Here is a 23,495-nt window from a genome sequence, read left to right on the forward strand (position 1 = left end):
GCCCATGAGGCGTTTCTACGCTCATAAGGACCCGACATATATCTATCTCCCGCAGCTACCTACATCAAGAACCTCACAACACAAATGAGACCATTCACGAACCACATTGTCGTCGAGGTCACGCTAACCACTTATTGGTTGTTGGCAAAGAATTTATGAGATATTGAAGTCGATGATAATATATGTATTGTTTGTTTCCATGTAATCATTATACACTAAAATTTGTTGAATAGTTTATATGATGTCGTAATGCAAATACATTGTACTAATAAAAGATCAACGAGTTTGGGAAGTCTTGAAGATGCTCTTGGCGTCTGTCAAGGATGAGGCAAACAAACCAGAGCTGAAACGACCCAATGATCCTTGTCAAGGGCCTAAGGTCCTCTTTATGACCTCTAAAGGACTAGAGCTAATGGTTATGCTAAGTTTAAGGCTCCTCTTTGGCAGGGTTTTCGCTCTGGCTCCTTAGTTTTTTCTGGAGGAGCTAGAGCCGTTTTGCAATTTGTTTGACAAAACAACTTATCTTGTGTTTCTTTTTTGAATGTATGAGGAAAACGTAGGTAGAAACCATATTTTTGGTGCTTTGGCTCCTAACAAGAAAACGACTCCGACTATTATCGGGTTCTCGACGATATTATCGGGTTCTCGATGAGAAGCCGATTTTATGGTTGTTTAGTAGGATTTCACGATAAATCCGAGCTAGAGTCGTCCAAATAGCCGTGCGAAAGGGGCTGTGTAAACATCTAGCTAACTATAACAATTGATTTATTAGCTGACTATTAGTAACTCGGAATAGTACCTAATAAGCAGCTCCGTAGCGCACACTCCACGACTCGGCCTCCTCTTCCTCGCACTATTCCGCCGCCGCCGCCGCCGCCTACAATCCTCCACCTCCCCGGGTCCCGCCGCCGCGCCGCGATGGAGGAAGACGACGAGTTCGGCGACCTCTACACCGACATCCTCATCCCCACTCAGCCCCCCACATCCACGTCCGCGTTATCCAACCCTGTTCCAGTCGAAACCCTACCCCGTCCGCCTCCAAACCCTAATCCTAGCCCTGTGGCGGCGGCGGCGGCGGCGGGGGTGGAGGAAGACGACGACTGGATCCTAGGAGGGAGCGACCCCATACCCGGGGTCGACCCGACCGGCGACTGGGCCGACGAGGACGACGACGAAGGCGACCCTGCGCCGCCCGTGAAGCTGCCCGCCGCTGATAATGATCTCGATCCGCTCATGGGGGGTGGTGCGGAGGATTCCGGGCCAGCCATCCCTGGGCTCTCGTCGTCGGCGGCAGCTGGTGCGGCCGGGAGCGACCAATGGGACAGCGATAGCGAGGACGACATCCAGATCGTGCTCAACGAGACAGATGGACGCCGGGGGCTCGGGGATGATGAAGGAGACGACGAAGACGGTGAGGACCTCGTCATCGTCGCCGACGGACCACACATCACCGGGATCGACGAGCAGGATTGGGGAGAGGACCCAGTAGCGGCAGGGGCAGAAGGAGAGCGAAAGGACGGAGGTGATCCTGGTAAGACGGCCGCGGCACCTGGTGGAAGGATCGGGTACAGTGGCGGCGGCCAAGGGTTCCATCAACAGCACCATTCCATGTTCAAGGTCAGTTATTTGGGCCAAGAAGCCGTACGATGCACTCTGGCCACCCCTACAGAGGGAGACGTCGTAAACCCGGTTGCGACTCGCTATCCTTTAGTTGTACTGTGTTACTTTGTGGAAATTTCCTGTCAAGTTTAGTTTCTTTTTACAACCCGGTGCGGACCATTCCCGATGTAACTGTAAATGCATTATTAACATGGTCTATAAAGGAAGAAAGGAAGAAATGAAGAAAATTTCAATGACATTGCATTTTCTATTGGTATTGGATGCCTCTATATAGCATCTTCAAACGTCCATTCCTTGGAGCGGGTTATCTCCATGCTGGAGTAGCATTCACGATGGTAATGTTGAGGCTGATTGATTTCACAGGACAGTAACGGAATTTCATTCTGCAGTACAAAGCTGACCGGTTTTGAAGAATGATGCATTGATGCCACCATTTCACCTGTACAGAGGTGTGCAGCTGGTTCAATTCACTAATATCCTTTGCGGTCTAATAAGAGATATGGGCACATAGTAATTGACATTATCCAGCTCAAAGTGCACTACAATGCTTCTTAAGGGTCCGTTTGGTCAGCTTTTTAAGGGTTCGTTTGGTTCAGCTTTTTAAGGTTTTGGAATGGTCTATTTGGTTAAGCTTTCTGACTCGAGATTCACTGTAAAAAATCTGAAAAATCTCAACCAAAGTGGTACATCATTTGGATAGATTCTTGAAAATGTAGTCCTCTAGTTCAATCCAAAATATCTTTCTATCCTAGATTTTCTAGATTCCTGTTGTCCAAAATTTCCAAAATATTATCCAATTGGCACTGTTTATCGGATCAAATCATTTTATTTTCTATTCGGAGGCTCCACCCGACTCGTCGCCTGACTCCCACTCAACGACACCTCCTAGCGGTGGCTAAAGTTGCCACTGCCTCCCGCCCGACTTCAGTGGTTGATGACATGGTTTAGCTGTTCCTAAACCATTGCATCTCTTCCCTGTTGACCCTTTAACATTGTTCATTGCCCAATACCCATGTTGTTTGTCTGCATCTGATCTTGGCCCCTTCAGCATCTCTCTAGCCCCACTTTGATGTTTGGTTACTGCGAGGCTCAATCCTCATGGAAGACGTTGATGCAACACCTATCGCTTTAGCTGTTGCCATCGTCATACACGCTGCTCATGTAGGGCGCTGTGCATGCGTTGGACTGGGCGTGACTACAACCACAATGCTGGGGCCTAGCACTCCAGGCGTAGGCCCCCCTGTGGCATTGGCGTACTGCCTCCTTACCGCTGATGGCAATGTTGTCGAATGGGCTCATCTGAGTGGCTAGGGTGGCGTGCCCCTTCTGCCATATTGCCAAGCCATTATGCCCTTATAGCATCTACAGTTGACAATTGTTTCAACCAAACAACTTTTAGTTTTCTCACAGCCGTTAGCTTGCAGCAGCTTCTTTACAGTTAGAACCAGGTTTTTAGGAATATAAGCTGAACCAAATAGACCCTAAGTTGCCATCAGTCTAAAGCTTCCGCAGTGTCCCGAGAAAATAGCTGTTTGGCTGTATATACTGAGTTATAATGCTATATGTGCTCAAGTTAGTCTCCATGATGGTCGGTATAGAATTTGATAGCTGGGTTGGTTTGTGAGTGTTCTCAAAAGCAAATTGACAATTTGCTGCTAATTGATATGTTCTTTTTTCCCAGCTAGCGACGAAAATATGGCCCTGCTTACTTAGAACTGGCGATGACCTGGTCAGTCAAGGGAGGTTGTATATATGCCCATATACATGCAAGTAGAGCTAATTAGCTAAATTATTTAAAACTACCTGTAACTAACACAAAAGTGACAACGACAACAAGCCACATTTCCCAAGAAGGTCGGGGTGGGCTAGAGATGAAACAAGGAGATCCACAAAGCAAGTTGGTGTAGCCTTTTGTTCCAAGGAGCTGAGATGACTAATCTGTCGCCAGCGTTTTATTCTTGGAACTTTCTTTCGTATGGATTATTGCATGACTACTCATAATCATATCGAGCTCCATTTTCTTTGCTGTACTTTTTGGCCTGCTCCAAATTGTTGATTATTTATTCTTGTTGCAGTATGTACGCCCTGGCGCTCCTGTTGCTTCAGCAGGTGGGGTACCTGGTGGTCCTGGTCAGTTCCGCCCTGCTGGACCTTCAGGCCCTTTCTCTGGTCGTGGTAGAGGTGACTGGAGGCCTGCTGCTGGTCGAGGCATGAATAAAAGTTTTCATTCAGGTTATGGAACCGCTCCATGGGGTGGTTCAGGGCGCGGTTTTGGTGGCGGACTAGATTTCACACTTCCTCCTCACAAGTAAGTTAACTACTACCAGCAATTAATATACTTCAGAGTTTGGAGTACAGCATACCATTTACTTTCAGTTGTTTTATGCTTGCTAATGTCTTATTGCTGTTGAAACCAAGCCTTCTATGAGCTGCAATGTGCGCCCTGTGCAGACTAGCATAGAGCGTATGCAGTTAGTAATGACTACATTACAATCATTATGATTATCATATACACTTACGGTGCCTGCCATATTGTACGATAGTATGTAGCAGTGGCTGTTCATATATGTCAAAGAACCCCTGAAGAGTGTCATTAGTTTGTATAAGGATTGTTTTGAGCTTTATATAAGGATTATTTTTCATTAAGATGGAGGGTGACAAGCTGGAACTATTTTGGGTCGAGAGTGATGTTTTTGAATTTGATTAATTTGTTCATCAAACGTAATGGTTGTTGTTCACTTATTTGAAAGCCATCACACATGAACAATGTTTCTTATGCTGGGAAAACTTGTAATCTGTTCAAAATTGTAAGTTGTTTTTCGGAAAGCTGTTTTCCTAAAAAATTCAAACAATCTCAATTTGGTTTAGAGGGAGTAGAATTATAGAAATGGTTTGTCCAACGAGAAATGACCGAAAAATTTATATTTTCACGCGGGATGGAGCAAATGATGTATCTTTTTGTCCGTGATCTACCAGATCTACTCAAATGACAATTTGGATAAATGAGACAGATGCATGAATTTGTGTTTTTTTGGAACAATAGCACACGTGGCAAGAATACATGAAGCGAAGAGAGGCACGATAGCAATGAGAAGAGAGGTAGGGGAAGTCTGAAGTTGAAATGAGAAGCGGCAATAAAAGGAGACTTGAAGGGATGGAGTATAACCAAAGATTTAGCTTTGAATAGGAGCGCATGGAAAATAGCTATCTATGTGCCTGAACATTGACGTGTGGTTTCTGTTGGGTTTCAACTCTTGCCTACCCCAACTTGCTTGGGACTAAAAGGCTTTGTTGTTGTTGAATGATTTGCATTTCTTATGACCGTAGATTTTGATTTTCATATCCTATCATGTAAATTCAGGACAGAGTGCAATATCTGTTCCACACACTAATATTTATCCCTTTATCAACCTGTATCTCACAACGTATCCTATGGCCATGAACATTGATTTTATTTAACTCAGAAGAGAGATTTTATTGTAGAAGTTTCCAACCTTGGTCAAACAGAATTTTTACCACACAAAATTATAGAAAAAGAGAGATGCACACATCATACTTACCCAGTTCCTGTGTAAATAAGAAACATCTATAGTTTGAATACTGTGTATTTAAGAAATCATGCATGGATATGGATGCTAAATAAAACTATTAAACATTCTTACCACTGAGCACCGTATGATGGGGATGTGCTTGCTGGATTATAAATGCACTTTAGATTCTAAACTCTAAAGCATGTAGAATCACAAATAGCACTGTACTGGATGCGCATGCCTCATTTTCTGGTCTAGTATGAGATTAAGAGTTATGGGCATCTATGATGTTCTTTCATTTGCAATCAGAGAACAATCCTAGTTTAGACTCTTTCACCATTTTCTTCGTCTAAATATTTTTTTTGGATTATGGATGATTTTAGTTTGTGCTCATTCATTATTAATTTATAGTAAAGACTGATTATTATTTGAACTAGGACAATATTTGATATTGATGTGGAAACCACATTTGAGGATAAACCGTGGAAATACCCTGGTGCTGATATTTCAGACTTTTTTAACTTTGGCCTTGATGAAGAGAAGTGGAAAGATTTTTGCAAGCAGCTGGTGAGTCCATTTCTTACATTTAGTACTGCATATAGTTTGTTTACTTTATATGCCTAATAAATTAAACGATAATTCTTTTATTGCCAGGACCAACTTCGACTAGAATCCACAATGCAATCTAGAATACGGGTGTATGAAAGTGGCCGCTCAGAACAGGTTTATTATAATCCAATATTCCCATTATGGACAACAGTATCCTACTCTACCTGTAGCAATGATAATATATTTGATCTGCATCCAGGATTATGACCCAGATTTGCCACCAGAGCTAGCTGCTGTGACTGGTCATCCAGACATCTCTGCTGACAATCGCAATAAAATGGATAACGGCCATACAGATTTTAGTGCCCAAGGAAGAGGTCCGGCAAACGTGCGGACACCAGTGGTATTGAGCTTTTCTCCATCTCTAGAATTTCACATCCGATTCATGTTTACTTTTGAATATTTTTTTTGTTGTGGTATGGTTTCTCACATTATTGGCTTATGGGTGTAAGATAGACCATCACTCACGTTTATTGACTTATCATGTTGTCTGTATGCCGCATATTGGTGTTCCAGACAATCTGTCAATAGTTCTTTTGTGGTTATTAGCAACAGAGCAAACACAAATTTATACCATTAACAACCATCTATCTATTTGTTGTTTTTTCTGTTTAACTAATACCAGCACGTGGGCTTGATCCTATAAAACCAATACAGATTCCGTAGCCTTTTCATCCCTTGGAGGCTTGGCCACGCGTGGGTGTTAATGTTTGATCCTTTGAGTATTTTTCTTGTAGCTTTGGTCACACATGCTGTTTATTTTTCTTCAATTTTCATTATTCTGTGCCAACATAGTTACATGTAGTGATGTGAGTTTGCTTTTCAGATGACAGGGAGACCTATACAAGTTGAAACTAATTACACAGACCGGTTTCCATCTATTGATTCACGCTCACATCGAATGCGTGAATCATATTCTGTTATTGAGGTAAAATGTTTCCATGATCTGTTCCATGTTTTATCTGTTCTGCGTGGAAACAAGTCGTGTTATTTTGATTGCATGTTAGTTAATTGTTAGAGTATATTAGGCAACTCCAGATATGGTTAGTTTAGGATTGATTGTAATCCCGGGATAACCTTCCTTATCTCTAGGATAGACTACTTGCCCTCCAAGCCATGTACTCCTATATATTCACCCTAGAGGCTCAATGCAATATATCCCATGCATTATACACAATCTCTCCATCCTACATAGTATCACGAGTCTAAGTTCAAACTCTAGGCCTTCGCCTTTCACTGCTCTCGTGCCGCCCTTGGGGAGATTGATCTCCGCCGAGGGCAGCACCCTCGTAGGACACACGACCGATCCTTTTGATTTGCCGCGCCCGTAGTGGTCAAGAAGCAGCAAAGGGGCCTACATCCCGTGGCCGTTCCATGGTAGCGTCGCTTGTCGTCCTCGTCGGGCCCCACACCGCCATGGGGACACCGCCGGTCCTCTCCTACGCACCGTCGTCAGGCTTACTCACCCTCCTCCCTCAGTGCCGCTGTTGTTAAAGCGTGAGGTCGCGGTTGGGAGGGGGACTTATGTGGGTCGTTGGGTTACCGCGCGTCTGGAGTAGAGGTGCCACTCGGATTGCACGCCACCCCATTGAGCTCTGTCGTGCGGGCGAGCCTCGCCCCTTCGTTCCCCTTCCTCCTCTCCCCTTTTCTCTATGTCCACCGACGGGAAGAGATAAGGACATGAGGTGGGAGGGGGCTAGCTAGGTGCACCCGAGATTGTACCTGGAGGTTCGTCTGTCTGTTGCTGTTTTTTTTATCTAAGATCGATTTGGGTCGCCCTGGCATTCGTCGGCGCATCGCCGTTGACACTCTTAATACGAGGTTATCGCTATGCCTCCTTGCTGCAGTGCCAACGCTCGTGTTCAAGCCACCACCACCGGTGTCGCCGCCTTATTTAGGCGGTGGCGCCACTCGTGTTACCGGTTCTCGTCACACTGGCCCTCGATCCACGCTCTTCGCCGCAAGCTCGCGGACACTGCCACCAATGTTGCTGAAGGAATACGAGTTGCGCTCTTTAGCTGCACCATCTCCATCGCCATCTAGCCGGATCACCGTCTTGCTGAACATGCCTGGCAAGAAGCTGCTGATTTTGTGCACTTGCACGCCTTCGTTGACGCTTCGAATCAACGCCCTCCTCCACGTCTTCGATCACGTCCATCTCATCTCGGTTACTTTGACACTAAGGGGCTATCATCTGCATAGGCTACTCTAGTCGAAGCATTCGCACTGACGTTCCGATTGCAGGGGGATATCTCCATTGTTCTTAAAAAAACTCGACTTGCGGGGGGTAAGAGTAAGACATCCCCTGGACATTATATTAAGAAGACATTCTCATGCAGGTCTAGAAACCCCCCAAATCCCTGCCCCACCCATACATAGTGGCATCGTAGCCCATGTGAGAAACGACCGCGACCAGGCCTTAGACCTGTGCTTTGGCGTGGGACAGGCGAGGGGATTTTTTTAACCACAACCCGAAATTCGCTCCTACGGGGAGTCGAACCCAGGACCTGAGGAGTGCTACTCAGACCACCTAACCAACTTGGCTAGAGGCCCTTTCACATCTCCATTGTTCTTCAGTCTATTCGTTCATGTTGCTACCGCTACGACTGCGGGGGGATGTTAGAGTATATTAGGCAACTTCGGATATGATTAGTTTAGGATTGATTGTAATCCTGAGATAACCTTATCTCTAGGATGGGCTACTTGCCCAAGCCATGTACTCCTATATATTCATCCTAGAGGCTCAATGCAATATATCCCACGCAATATATGCAATCACTCCATCCTACATTAATCATTAGGCGCTATTAACATTTTCTTGCTTTTTAGATTGTGTGCCAGGGCCGTGATTCAATGGATGATGAGACAGTGGACCAAACTGAAAAAGATTCTCAAAGAGGTTATAAAGGAGTCCATGATGTTGAGGAGGGTAAGCCATATCCAACAGATAAGATTAATAATTCTGGTCATAACTCAAATTTGGTGATAAAGACAGAACATAAGAGACAGCCACCTGTTTCACCTGAATGTGATATGTTATCCACGGATGTCAATGCTCCCTCCCCTCCCAGCTACAAGACAAGAGGTTCTCCTCGTGAAGCAAGGTATGTATGCCGTACTGTTGAAATGTGCACATAGGACATCACATAATATGGTTCATGTTTTTATGACTATATCTATGTTATTTTCTTGATGAGGTTGTTGCACATACTGTTAATCTTACTCATAGGCCCTCACTCTACGTGGGTGTTTTGCCTGTTGTAACATTGCTGCTCTATTTAGAGTGATGCTGCGGTCAAAGTTATTGGGGTAGGACAGTGGTGATGGCTACAGATGAAACATCTGAAGCCAAAAGAACAAACTGATTTGGGCAACTAAAATTTGGACCTGAAAAAAACTAATGATCTATATCATGTGGCGGTTCAAGTTGAAGACACATACATGGCACAGCGCAAGGATTAAACCAGGCCTATTTGCAGATTTAGTTAGTTGAATTGAATGTTTAGCCTGTTGGTTTGGCTTTAGGAGTTCGGTTTACTAGGATTGATTAGCCTGTTACAGAAACTCTAAGAGACTCTCTAATTCTCCATTCCTTTCCTAAATGTTAGGAATATAAATTTTGATAGAAAAATACCCTACAACAGCTTTTCTAATTGTTATCTAAATATGACCATTCCTATTCTGGATTTTTCGCTAGCTAAAAATAGAGAGTGAGAATGGCTCTCTAGAGTGCGCACAAAATATAGAAAAACTGTTGACGAGTGGAAAGATATAGAATGCGACTTTTATGCAAATGGCTCTCCAAATGATGATTTAGAGAGTGAGTTTTAGAAAGACTCTTAGAGGTGCTCTTACAAACTTTGGGAGATCGATTGGGAGATGTCATTAGAGCCCTATATAAACCTATGGATGCTGTAGGCAAAGATTTACCTCCATTCCTACTCTGTTCCTGCCTCGAGGGTGTGATGAACTGAGCATGGCCCTGCTGTCACGCCATTGAGGTTCAGGCCTTCAGGGCCACATCCACCCAGCAACTATGCTTTATGCCATCCACCTCCCTCTAATGTTACCCTACATCACAAATTGTCCAGTATTACATATAGACAACACAGTGGTAAAATCTCCCGATTTTCAGTCATACATGGAATAGAACATAGCACATATGCTGTTCCACAAGAATCTACACTACAATTTTTCTTCTCCATAAGCATAATAAATTTATGAACAAACGGTACAAACCTTTTCTGTTGAGACAATATGTTCTTTTGTTAGATGGTATGGACAAAAGAAAAGCTTGTCCAATATCAGTTGAGATGGATTGGACATATTTAACGGAGACCTCTAGAAGCGCCAGACCATAGTGGGATCCTAAGGCGCGATAGCAATGAGAAGAGAGAAAGAGGAAGACTGAAGTTGACATGGGAATAAGTAGTAAAAGGAGACTTGAAAGGATGGGGTGTACCCAAAGATTTAGTCTTGAATAGAAATGCATGGAAAACAATTATCTATGTGCTTGAACCTTGATTTTGTGTTCTAACTCTAGCCTACCCCAACTTGCTTTGGGATAAAAGGCTTTGTTATTGATGTTGTTAGATGTTATGGGTTTATGGCCTTCTATAAGTAATGAAAAGTGGGAAAATAGTGATATTATGAAATTAGTGAAAAGTAAACACTAAATAGTTGATGTTCTTTAAGGAAAATATTGAAAGAAAAATGGGAAAGGTCTATGCTGTTTTTTGAATTTTTACCTTTTTGCTTGGGTGATGGATGAGGTCACAAAGGGCATACAAGGGGACATCTTTTGGTGTATATTTTTTGCAGACGATGTAGTGCTAGTTGATGAAAGTTGGTAGGAGTAAATAGAAAACTAGAATTGTGTCTGGAGACTCTAGAGTCCAAAGGTTTCAGACTTAATAGAACTAAAACCGAATATATGATATGCAACATCAGCACTACTAAGGAGATGTTGGTTTGGAAGGTCAAGTATCCTAGAAAGGATACCTTTTAGTATTTAGCATTAATGCTACGGAAAGACGAGGATATTGATGAAGATGTTAGCCATAGAATCAAAACATGACAGATAAAGTGGCACCAAACATCTAGCATTTTATGTGACAAGAGGGTACCACAGAAGGTAGAAGACAAGTTTTATAGGACGGTGATTAGACCTGTTATGTTGTATCTTCTACTATATAAAGCACTAATATCAACTGTCGTCCCGCGTCACCCTTCCCGCTTAATGCAAAAATAAAGTAAAATTGTGCACAAATGAGGGTTTGAACCTTGGTTGTTGGCTCCACGTTTACACCCACCTAACCAATAGAACACACATTTTTTTTTCTCGAACACGCAGGAGAACTGCACATCATTATATTGAAAGAGAGAAAGGTCCGAAATGGACCAAAGTACAAAGCCATAACAGGCAAAAATAAATAGAAAATAAAACAGTGCAGCCTCATGCACTAGGAAAAGCCCTAGCCCCCCTAGCAAAAGCAGCCAGAAGCCCAAGACTCTCGAGCTGCTTCGCACCAGCCAAACACCAGCACTCCACCTCATCCAAGAAAAGCCTCTGAATGGTGCTTAATGACGGGTTGACACCATCAAATACCGCCTTATTGCGATGCAGCCATAAACACCAGGCCCCCAGGATAATGAGACTATGGAAACCTTTTCTGATATGTTTGGGGACCCTCCTATGCACCTTGCCCCACCAATCCACAAAAGAGCCCGCCTCCCTAGTAGGCGTAAGATGACCCATCCTCAAAGCTGAAAATATAACATGCCAAAATTGTCTAGCGAAACTGCAAGAGCACAAGATAGTTTCCTGCTCTTGATCACATAGTGGACAGACCACCGGGTGAGGTAATCCTTTCCTCTGAAGTCCATCCGCAATCCAACATTTATTCCTTATCGCCAGCCAAACAAAAAATTTGCATTTGGGGGGTGCCCACGACTTCCACACCCATTTCCATGGCTGGAAAGTAATAGCTCCCATAAACAACGCCGAATAACAAGATTTGGAAGAGAAAACACCAGAGCTCGAGTGCACCCACACATGTCTGTCCTCCTGATTAAGCACCACTCCACTTAAAGCATCCCACAGCTGCAAATACTGATGTAGACCAATCAAAGATAAAGGATTCGTGATATCGCGAACCCATTGCCAATTATGCAACGCCTGAGCAACAGTTCTCAAACTAAATGGCTTGCTGCTCACCATATTAACAACTTCAGGTGCAAAATCCTGTATCCTCTGCCCATTCAGCCATCTGTCTGACCAGAAAAAAGTATTGGTCCCATTCCCAACAACAGAGATCACCGAAGCATTAAAAAATTGTCTAACTTGCTGCTGCACAGGGATACTCAAACCAAGCCACGGCCGAGTTGGATCAGTCTTCTCTAGCCAGAGCCACTTAGCCTGCAGTGCCCAACTCATCAATTGCAAATTAGGAACACCAAGACCCCCTAAACTTAGTGGCCTTGTCACACTTTCCCAGGGAACAATACAACTTCCACCATTCACCTCCTTTCGCCCTTTCCAAAGAAACCCTCTTCGAATCTTGTCAATTGATTTAATAACCCATTTGGGAATTTTAATGGCAATAAGGAGATAAATTGGGATGGCTGATAAGACAAACCGCACCAAAGTTGTCCTTCCGGCCAGGTTCAATAAACGAGCCTTCCAGTTAGGGAGTCTGTCTGCAATTTTATCTATCCACATCTTAAGATCATTTCGCTTCAGCTTCCTGTCTGAGATTGGCAGCCCCAAGTAAGAGCAAGGAAATGAGGCCAAACTGCACCTCAGCACATTGCAGCCCTCTTGAACCACATGCTCCTCACATCTGATAGGAATAGCATAACTCTTATTCATATTGGTAACCAATCCAGAGGCTGACCCAAAACAATTCAGAATTAATCTAACACATTTCAGATCTTCCTCAATAGGTTTAACAAACAGGACCACATCATCAACATAGATAGAAAGCCTATTACGGACTCCTGCCCTTTCCAAACTATGCAGCAATCCCCTACATTCAGCAGCCCTAAATAGACTGCTAAGCACGTCCATGATCAGCACAAACAGCATAGGGGAGAGAGGGTCTCCCTGACGAAGACCTCTCCGATGCTTTATATGGATTCCAGGAGACCCATTTAATAACACTTGCGTAGAAGCTGAAGCCAGCAGATTTGAAATCAAATTGCGCCAAATAGGACCGAAACCCAGGTGAGATAAAACTTCAAGAAGGAAAGCCCACGATACCGAGTCAAAGGCCTTGGAAATGTCAAGCTTCAGAAACAGGCTGTCAACCTTTCTCTTGTGAAGGGATTTAATCGATTGTTGGACCAACATAAAATTATCATGAATCGATCTACCTCTGATAAAAGCACTTTGATTAGATTCTACCAATTCATGCAGACGAGGGCCCAAACGATTAGCGAGTAATTTTGTGACCAATTTAGCAACACTATGAATTAGGCTAATTGGCCTGAAATCACCAGCCGACGAAGCATCCATCTTTTTAGGAATCAAAATAATGTAGGAGGAATTCAGTTGTCCCAATCTCTGAACATTGCCCTGGTGTATGATAGACAGAGCCGCCAGCAGATCCACCTTAATGATACTCCAACAAGATTTATAGAACCTCCCTGTAAACCCATCAGGCCCAGGAGCCTTATCAGACGGAAGGCACGCAATTGTGTCTAACACTTCTTTCTCTGAGAAGGGGCACTCAAGATCACTGAGATCCACGGCCTCTCTGTGACAACTCGACAAATTAATAGTGCTTTGCCTCTGAAAATCAGCACCCAAAAGACCGGAAAAAAATCCATCTAGCACCTCCTGCATATCCTCATGGTTAGAGACCACTCTTCCTTCATCTTCTAGATATGAAATGAAATTTCTTTTCTTCCTGAAACGAGCCTGCATATGAAAGAATTTAGAATTTGCATCCCCCTCTTTTAGGTACTTAATCCTGGACCTCAATCGTGCAATTGTTCTTTCCAGAGAAGCATAAACAAAACAATGTTGCTTCAGCTTTCCAATCAGGACTTTAGAGTTTTGTCCGAAGAACACACATTTTTTGTGTCTTATTATTTTATCAAAACAAAGTCTACTCATATGATATATATAGAAGCTGTGGCAATGCACGGGCAACGACTAATGGTGCATAATGTTGGCCTAGAAATGACGTCATGTTCAGCTGATAAGTGTTACAGAAGTGCATATGTTGCTTGAATCTGTGGTCATACACGAAGGGATCGAGTTTGAAACGATGATGTACGTGATAGGCTACGAGTAGTGGGATCTCATGGCGCAATAGTAATGGAAAGAGGCAGGGAATGGACGAAGTTTACATGGGAAGAGGCAACAGGAGACTTAAAAGGATAGAATATACCCAAAGATTTAGAACGAATAGAAAACAACTATCAATGTGTCTGAACCTTGATTTATGGCTTTTGTGGGGTTTTAACTCTGTTGTACCCCAACTTGCTTTGAACTAAAAGGTTTTGTTATTGTTGTATATATGTTTTCTAATGTTTATTTTCAAAGGGAGGGAGGGAGATGTCTCTGTTTCCTTCTGTATTTTTTCTTATGTTTTGATTGCTCCATTTGTTTTAGTATCTCTTAGTATTGGTGCCTTCATCCTTTCATTTTCGTTGGAGTTGTATTTCTAACACTTGCCCAAATATTTTTCCTAAGGTCATTGAAAGGAAGTTCACTGAGTCAGAATTCTATTCGGGAAATTGAAAGCTCTAACGACATAATACCTCATCAAATATCTTCAGAGAGACGCCATGATTCCCGGAATGAGAACCTTGTTGAGGGCGATTCAGAAGGATCACTTGCTGCTAATGATAACACGACAGATAAACTGAGTACAGAAGATCATTTTGATGGTGGTGGTGGTGATGATGATGATGCCACATTGGTTGGTAGTGTTGAAGTGGATGGTGATGATGCTACTTTAGACCCCAACATGCCTAGTGATGCAAATGAGGATGATGACCTGGTTCACTCTGATAAAAAGCAGAAACATATAGCTGGGGTTGAGCAACCTACTGGACACAATGGCAGTGAACCTGTTGAATTGAGAACTAATGAAAATAGTAAAGGGATGTCTGGAAGCAGCAAAGATCAGCAGAAACGCCTTGAATTGGGTGAAGAGGTTCTTCAAGATAGGCAATCAAGGAGAGTAAATAATGCAAGAAGGCATCATGACGCAGAAGAACACAATCTTCGCCGGAAAGATGAGTACTCACGAGATGTAAAATCAGATTTGGAAAGATCACATTTACCCTCCAGAGGCAGGGAAGATATCCACCAATCTTATGTAAACAGAGATCGTGTTGACATGCGGGGTAGGAGTTATGATAAGGTAAGAGAGACAGAAATTTTGCCAAGGAGAGATGATGGTGTTCACAGCCGACGAGCTAAAGAAGAAGATTTGAGGCTGGAGTACAATGTTGAAGGTGGTGCAAGGCATAGAAATAAGATGAGGCCCATTGATAGGAATGATAGAGATGAAGATCTTTCACGGAAGCGTTTGGATGATGGCGAGTGGAGGGGATCTCGGCAAAGAGAGCGTGGTGATGTGGTTTTGAATCGCCGTGAAAGTTTGGACGATTCTCATATCAAGAGAAATAAGGACGATGAGAACTTGCGGAGGTTGAAGCCTGAAAATGAAGACATGGTCATGGCACATGGTCATAGAGCAAGAGATGATAATAACAGAAGAAAAAAAGAGAGGGGCGATGAAATTGATCAAAAAAGACGAGATGATAGTGGTAGACTGCAGGGGAAGGTTGATGACCGTTATCATGCCAAACAAAAGGATGACAACTGGAGACAAAGAGAAAGGGACAATAGACAGAGGCCCAAGCATGAAAATGTGTTAACCCTTCCGAAGGAAGAAGGAAGAGGAACTGGTCGGGGTAGTCGGATGATGGATGATAAGTTGGTCAGTGGTGGTAGGAAGAAGGGTGAACCAAGATCTTCTGTATTAAGCAAAGACACTCGAGAACGTACAAGGCAAAATGAATCTTCGAGGAGAGGTCAGGGTGTGGAAGAAAACAACATGCAGAATAAAGGGCGTTCTGATGTACATCCACGTGATGACAGTTTAAACAGTGAGAGGAACTCCAGGCAAGAAAAACAAAACAATAATCGTCTATCTGGCAGTTCTGATGCTCGCCATGCAGGTAGAGATAGGCATAGGGAGAGCACAAGGAAGGGCAGAGGTTCTGAGCTTGGTGAGCATGATCTCCACAGATCAAGCAAAAGGCGACGTGAAGACCATGAAAGCCATCACAGTGGGAAGGTATGAAATTATTTGGAAAGTGGCTCCTAAACGCACAGGCATTATAAATTCAGGTCGTTGTGCACCTATTTCACGGGAATATAAAAATAATAGATAAATTGGATTTTTTTTGCTTTGTATGGTCGGTTAAGTGTGTGTCTAGTGTCTATATATATTCGTCACCTAGGGTGATGATCACCCACTCTGAAATGACTTACAAAGATCATGAATAACTTGTGAAATTCAAGTTATTCATGATCTTCGTAAGTCATTTCAGGGTGGATGATCATTACCTAAGGTGACGAGTAGCCATTGTTATTAAAACGTCGCTTAAACGACGTTTAAGCGTCATTTAAGCGAGAAAACGTGATTAGGAGCTGGAACATCCGATCGTTTTAGAAAACTGGTGTAGAACGTCCGTTTTGGACGTTTAAACGTCGTTTAAGCGTCCTAAACACGTTTTAGGGCGTTTTACGCGTTCTATGGACGTTCTACCCATCTGTGGGCCTTTCCTGGGCCTTTAGGGTTTAGGTCGAGCCAGCGCGTACCCGTGGAGGCTTCCTCTCCAGCGCGGAGCACTCCTCAGCCGGCCGCTGGCCGATCGCCCCACAGGTACGCCGCTGCCCTCCACTGACCTCGGCTCCCTCTCCTCCCTCCTCCCACAGGCGGACAGGCCCACAGCAGACCGCTGCGCGCCTGCGCCACCGCCGGCCGACCGGCGACCGCAAGACCAGCAGCCAGCGCCCATTGTTTTAGGCCCTATTTGTTGATTTTGCTTATAGTGAATCAATCTCTATTTGCTCACAGTGAATTTCAATGGCAACAAATAGTGAGGCATTGTGTGGTTGAACTTGTGTTGTTGAACTTGATCTGTTTCTTTTTATGCTATTTGGTTTGTGAACTCAAGTACTCAACTTATGTATGAACTTATTTTATATTTGAACTTCTATGTCAAATCTGAAAAGACGTTTCAACGTTCGTTTAAATGTTAAAAAGTTGGTTCATAACGTTTTAACGTTTTACCGCTTTAATAACCATGCGAGTAGCACTGTTCTATATATATATATATATATATATATATATATATATATATATATATATATATATATATATATATATATATAAATATATAATGCACATGGGAAGTTTGTATATACAGTGCTTCACGATGACTGTTTACAACATATGTGAGTGCTGATATGTTGGTGTCTTTTCAGTTATCAGGTCATAGTTTCAACTGTTTGCATTTTTTTTGTGGTAAAAGGAGGCTAAATATCTCGATATGTTAGGATCCTATTTTCTTGTAAATGCACTTAACGAATTGAGTACTCAGATATGGTGTATAACTTGTATTAGTACTACAGTGACCTCACACTGCAACACATCCCAACCCAATATATATCTTTTTAGCTTTAACAACAAAATAGTGACACTTGTAGTGTGCTGCCTATGCTTGACATGGTAACCTTTTATATTGAATTAATTACAAGCAAGAAACACTGCCAATAGTGGTAGGTATGTGGTGACCTGATGCATTGTATGCATCATTCATTATTTTACCTTGAACTTGAAGACTCCACTTAAAATAAGCTCACCTTAATATGTATTGGTTCTAGCATAGGGTCCAGGTTACTATCATAACAGCATGGGCGGGCACCCAAGTAGTGATAAATACATTAATTTGCAACCGGGTAAGCTCACCTAAAGCAAGTACTTTGTACAATACTCCATTGAAATGTATAACTCTAAAGACTAGCTTTTTTAGGGTTCCATCCCGCAAGGTCATTGAGAGCAAATTTATATAATATATGCACTAGTTTGAGGTCTAGTAGCAGCTATTACAGTATTCAGACATGCATATGCTCACCAAGGCAGGCCAGTTCATGGGCTTGCTTGTGTTTTACATTTTGACCTTGAATATGCATATGCTTCCATTTCACTAAGATCTCATCTGCCTCTGTATGGTACCTCACATAAAGGCGCTATATTTTACTGTGGCAAATTAAGCTGTGTACTTATGAATCACATCAATCACTCGCACCATGTACGGAATGCTGATATTGTCAACCAGCCGTACTGCTGCAAAACAAGCTACTAATCAGTCATAACTCATAAGTGTAAATAGCACCTGTTAGGCTGTCATCTGGGCTCTGTGTCTCTTGTAATTGCATTTTGTAATCAGTATACTGATGCATCTTGAGTAAGGTATGATGAAACATATTTTTTTGGAATGCCAACCTATTGGCGGCCTTTTATTGAAACACTTATTTTTGTGGCTGGCTTGCAGTCACAACTTAACTCTTCTACACATGAACTAGCCCAATAGACCGCCTATCTTATGTTCTTTTACGCATCAGATTAGTAGATTCTCTAGTTTATGCAATTTCTACTACTTTGTAGGACTTACACCATTGGAGACTATTGTCATTAAAAACGTCATTAGGCTTCATGAGATAGCTTTGGTGCATTGTGAACTTTTTCCTGCTCTTTTACTATGGAATTTGTATAAAAAAGGGTAGACCTAGTGCCGAAGGACGGAAGGACAGAGGCTCCTACATTAGCGAGGTATGGGGAAGAGATAAACTGAGGCAAGCCTTCCCTGTCAAATACTTGGATCGTGGCTCCTGGGTGCTCGCGACCTCGTGTTGTCATTGAAGCCCTCCATGGCTTTGCCATTGCCAAGGCCCCGTGCCCATGTGCTGTCGTTGAATCCTTCAACATCGCCAACATGGAGCACGTAAGCCGGCTATGGCCACTGACGTCGAGTGACCGAGGTCCAAGGATCTTGCTGGCATATCTGCCGGAATAGAGGCGGGAGGTTGGAGCATTGGAGCCAGACGAGGAATGTCGAGCGCCCACAACCACAACACCCATGCGGTCATGTGGCCACGCCACATGAATGCGCTTGATGTGGCGCAAGATGACATCCCAGTGGCAGCTATGCGACGATGGGGTTGACGTCGGATGCATGACAATGTCCTTATGGCTGTCAAGACAAAGACTGGGGCGATGTCCCACACTGTTCCTATTCCTTGTTCAGGTCGAGGAACACTGTATTGTTCAGCGTTCCTGGCTTCTGAGGGGTTAGACCCAGTAGGCCAGTACCGAAGGTTCCCACGTGAGTGAGATCTAGCCGTCTGGGGAAGGGATAAATCGAGGCAAGCCTTCCCTCGTAAACGCGGATGTTGCTTCGAACCCGTGACTTGATGACTCAGTGAGATAGCTCCCACTACTGCACCAGGCTTGCCCTTTCCATGCTTCTAAAAGAAACAGTGGCGGAGCCTAGCCTAGGCATGTGCCCGGACTCCGTTGTTGATGAGCACGGAGAGCAGGAGGTGCACCCTCGTGGTCGGTGATCGGAACACGTCGACAATGGAGCACGAGGACATGGACGCCATCTCCGTGCCCCCACCACCATCCTTGTGACCTCGTCATCGAGCTTGAGCGTGACAACCTCAGGGTCAGGGACGACCCTGCCGTTGGTGGTCGCGATGGTGCGGATGACCCGCAAGGCATCGTCGGGGCGTCGCCGCAAGAGGTACCACCTCGGTGACTTGGAGCCGAACGGCAAGACAGCGAAGTCGAGCGAGGGGAGCGAGGTGACGACGTAGAGCAGGCGCCAGGAGCGCGGGAAGAACGCTGCGATGCCACTAGGGAAGAAATAGAAGGTGGACATGCTGCCTGGGCTATCTAAACTTCCTGGCTCCACCACTGATTAGAAGTGGCCATCAATTACAGCGTATCAATGGTTGGCAGAGGGGAGAAGTTGTTGGACATGACAGAAGACAGAATCATTTTAGATGAACCTCGTGGGAATGGAGACAAAGGCACACATTATCTATTATTTTGGGGGCTGTTTGGAGATCTTACCCTGTGGAGTCGTCAAAACTATGTGCAGAGTAAACCTGTGAGTTCTATTATTTATTCATATATTTTTGGAATGTCAGTTACCGCTTTTTCTATCAGGCAATCTAAACAAACCTGTTGAGTGGTGCCTTGCTTTATCTGTTCCTATGTTTGCTTGTATTGCAGTTGAATCTGTTGCAAAGGCAGAAGATGATACAAATATTTAAATTGAGCTGCTAACACTAAGATGCAAACTGAGCCAGCATGCACGTGTTTAATGCATATCTGAAAAACACAGACTATATTATGATCTGTTGTATAATTATGAAATATTCCTGGATTTCTTAAGTACATTGTACATATATTACATGATTAGAATTCATATTAAGTTCCCTTCATAGGTCTGATTTTGGTTTAGCTAGTGCAATAGTCCTTTCTTGGACAGCAGTGAGCGTGATTCTTGGGATTTATGCGCTGAGCAACTATGTCTCTACTAAATAAAAAACCATCTGCACACGACTAATGTGTAGAAGTTCATTTATTACTCCCTTCATTCCAAATTGTAATTCACTTTGACTTTTCTAGATACATAATTTTTACTAGTAGTTCAATGCTCGTGCGTTGTGACGGATCTAGTAAACCAGTGTAGTAGACCCCCCCTCCCCCCCCTCAAAAACACACATAAAAATAAATTTAATATCAAAGTGAACATATGGTACACATATCAGAGATTAAACTGATAAGAACAAATATTACTCTTTATCTTAGCCAAAAGGACCATAAAGATATGAGTTAAAAAGGAGCCCGATCCCTTTGTTATAGCTCATATGATCGCTCTTTTATAGCTCGTTCGGTCGCTCGACCTCTTTCAAGTAGCGAGCTGATACTATGTGGGAGCACTACGCTACGTACAACTTCCTATCGTGTTGGGCTTAGGTGTTTTTTCACGGCCCATAGATAACGGCCCACTGGTAGACGATAAGTGGGTGAGAGGAACAGACCTACGCGCTTCGCACGTGACACATGACACATTTTGACCCGCGGGTTAAATCAGAAAAAAAGTATAAAGATTTTTTTTTTGCAAAAGGGACGCCGCCGGTGCTTTATAGTAGTAGAGATAGAGAAGAGATGTGTCTAAACAAAGCGGCTTTATAGTAGTAGAGATAGAGAAGAGATGTGTCTAAACAAAGCGCTTATCTAGACGCATAGCAAAAGCTATATACCTAGAAAAGCTAAAACGACTTATAATTTAGAATGTAGTATTTTTTATTTTGATACTTTTGGAGAGTGCTGTTTTGGTCATATTTGCCCCTTAACAGTTACAATAACTCTGTATATAATAGGTTGAAACAAAAGAAGTGAATGAACAAGATAGCAGTAGAGGCCATGCAACATTATCCAAGAAGAGCCAGAATCCTCAGCCAGATAATTCATTGGTGAATCAAGTGGAAGAAGACGCCTCAGATGATGAAAATCACGAGGATTCTAGAAAGGGACGCTCTAAATTGGAGCGATGGACAAGCCACAAAGAGATAGAATATAGTAATATCGATGATGATAATACAGAGACATTTCCGACCATCAAAGCTGATGTTGAAGCCGATGAGGTGGGTAAATCTGAAGTTTCTGCTGCAGTTGGCAATTCAGACATCAATAGCAATGTTGATACTGGGCAAACATCTGATAAGAGTGACCGACATCTAGACACAGTTGAGAGGCTCAAGAGACGAAGTGAGCGTTTCAAACTTCCCATGCCTGGCGAGAAGGATACGCCTCAAAGCAAAAAGGTGGATACCGAAGTGCAGCCTCCCCAAAATGAATCTACTGCTGCTGATATGGAAGTGAAGCCTGAGCGGCCAGCTCGGAAGCGGAGATGGACTGGGAGTTAGTTGAACTAGCATAACGTTTCCACTTTTCAGCAGATTTCATGGCAGATGCTTGCGCTTTGCCACGTTTTTCCTCGTACAGTTGAAAGTTGAATTGATGTATGGTTTTACTGTCTAGCATACACATGTACCTGTAAACTTAGTTTTTTTTTGTGTGGCTGGGAACTGGATACTGTACTAAAACCCCATCCATTTTCCCACTATGATTCTGGTGACCTCAATGTGGCACAGGAGCCACTGTACTCCGGGTAAGTTCCGAGGCTGTTATGGGAAGCAGTGGCCTCGGAGTTTCCCAGTTGAATATCTGGGTTCGGCATGAACTACATTTTGATGAAGCTGGAGTGCCCCTGCTGCAAGGTTCTTTTGTTTGAAGTTCTGGTGGCCTGAAGCACCGGGTCTTGTAACAATCTTGTGTTGGTGGGAGATACTTGCAAGATGTGATGGTTGAATGTTTGGCACGTGATGATGATGCTGTTTTAGGAACCACCAATAGGTGATAGAAACCAGGGGCTAGAGATTTCAGAACTGACATAATCACAAATTTGTATGCTTAATACTATGTTAGTCATGTACATTCTGATAAACGTATAAATGTCGTGCATGATCTACCGGAGTAAGGTGTCTAAGACTAGTGTGTAGAGCTCCACGGTGCACTTTTTGGGTCGAGCAATACATATATATGTACCTGTAGAGAGTGTTAGGTAGAAATAACATGATTGTTTGCTTGTTGTAGGTTTGCGGTGTATGTAACTGGTTCGTGTAGAATTTTGCTAACCATAGAGTTTTGAATGGCATTATCTAAATTTATTGAAATTTAGCATTTCAGATTACTTGCGTATCTGTCCTGTACTCCTGTTTGAGAAGTTACCCGCACGCCCACGAGTTGTGATGATACGTGGCGAGTCAGCCTGTTCCCGACACCCAGAAATGTGCACACCAGGTAAACATCCCAACAGAAGCTTTGGCAATCGGCATAACATAGCCACAGTCCGCTGGTCCAGGTGTTCGTACGTACGTATTCGCAGTCCGGGCGGCGGGCGGGCGCTGATCTAACATGGGGCGGAGCACCTCTGTTCACCCCGCTCCACCCACCGCGATTTGGCGAGTGATCCGGCGCGTCTGTCGTTTCCTTTTCCTTGATGGCTTCCAACCCATTCGTATTCATCGTCGTGTGTTCAAGTGGCCTGTGTCCGTGTGGGCAACGTGCCTGCCTAGGCCCGCCGCGTGGTTGAAGCTAGCCCACGGCGGGGGGACCGCGAGGATCACCCCAAAAATAGGTGCCCGTACCAAGGCAGCGTGTGCCGGCACGGGATTCATGGCCTCACGCGGCAAAGCAATTTTTTTCCAGAGAAATGACAGCGTGATTGCTAGTAACAAACTGTTCGCCCTGTTGCCTGCTTACTCAATTATATATATATAATCCTACTCCTACAGTCCTACTAAGCTTAGACTCCCACATCACATGGACATGGTCCAATACGTTTCCATTTTTCAGCGATATATCCTCGGTGACAACAGCAAAACTGGCGCCTGCGCACCCGGTCTCCTCCCACGGGTTGGCACGCACCGGACACGAGCTCAGGCTCCCATTTCCAAAAGCGTCCCCAAGAGTAATCAAGACAGCCCACTGGTTTCCCCCCCAAAACCTCGGCACACCGGTACACCACCCACCGTAACCGGTCGTCATCCATCCCTCGTTTTGGCAA

General features: G+C 43.8%; 1 protein-coding gene and 1 pseudogene across 1 annotated transcript; one reads left to right on the top strand and one right to left on the bottom strand.

Annotated features, from left to right (window-relative positions):
- Positions 1–747: 747 nt before the first annotated feature.
- LOC103645590 (FIP1[V]-like protein) lies at positions 748–22,619 on the top strand. The gene is made up of 9 exons (XM_020546910.3): positions 748–1,617; positions 3,696–3,928; positions 5,588–5,717; positions 5,805–5,873; positions 5,959–6,102; positions 6,586–6,687; positions 8,589–8,863; positions 14,461–16,078; positions 21,247–22,619. The coding sequence occupies exons 1-9, from the start codon at positions 919–921 to the stop codon at positions 21,790–21,792; spliced, it is 3,816 nt and encodes a 1,271-aa protein (XP_020402499.1). The 5' UTR covers positions 748–918; the 3' UTR covers positions 21,793–22,619.
- On the bottom strand, positions 20,484–20,692 carry LOC111590801 (uncharacterized; annotated as a pseudogene).
- Positions 22,620–23,495: the final 876 nt, after the last annotated feature.

This window comes from Zea mays, chromosome 1 (assembly GCF_902167145.1).
Source record: "Zea mays cultivar B73 chromosome 1, Zm-B73-REFERENCE-NAM-5.0, whole genome shotgun sequence".
NCBI lineage: Eukaryota > Viridiplantae > Streptophyta > Magnoliopsida > Poales > Poaceae > Zea > Zea mays.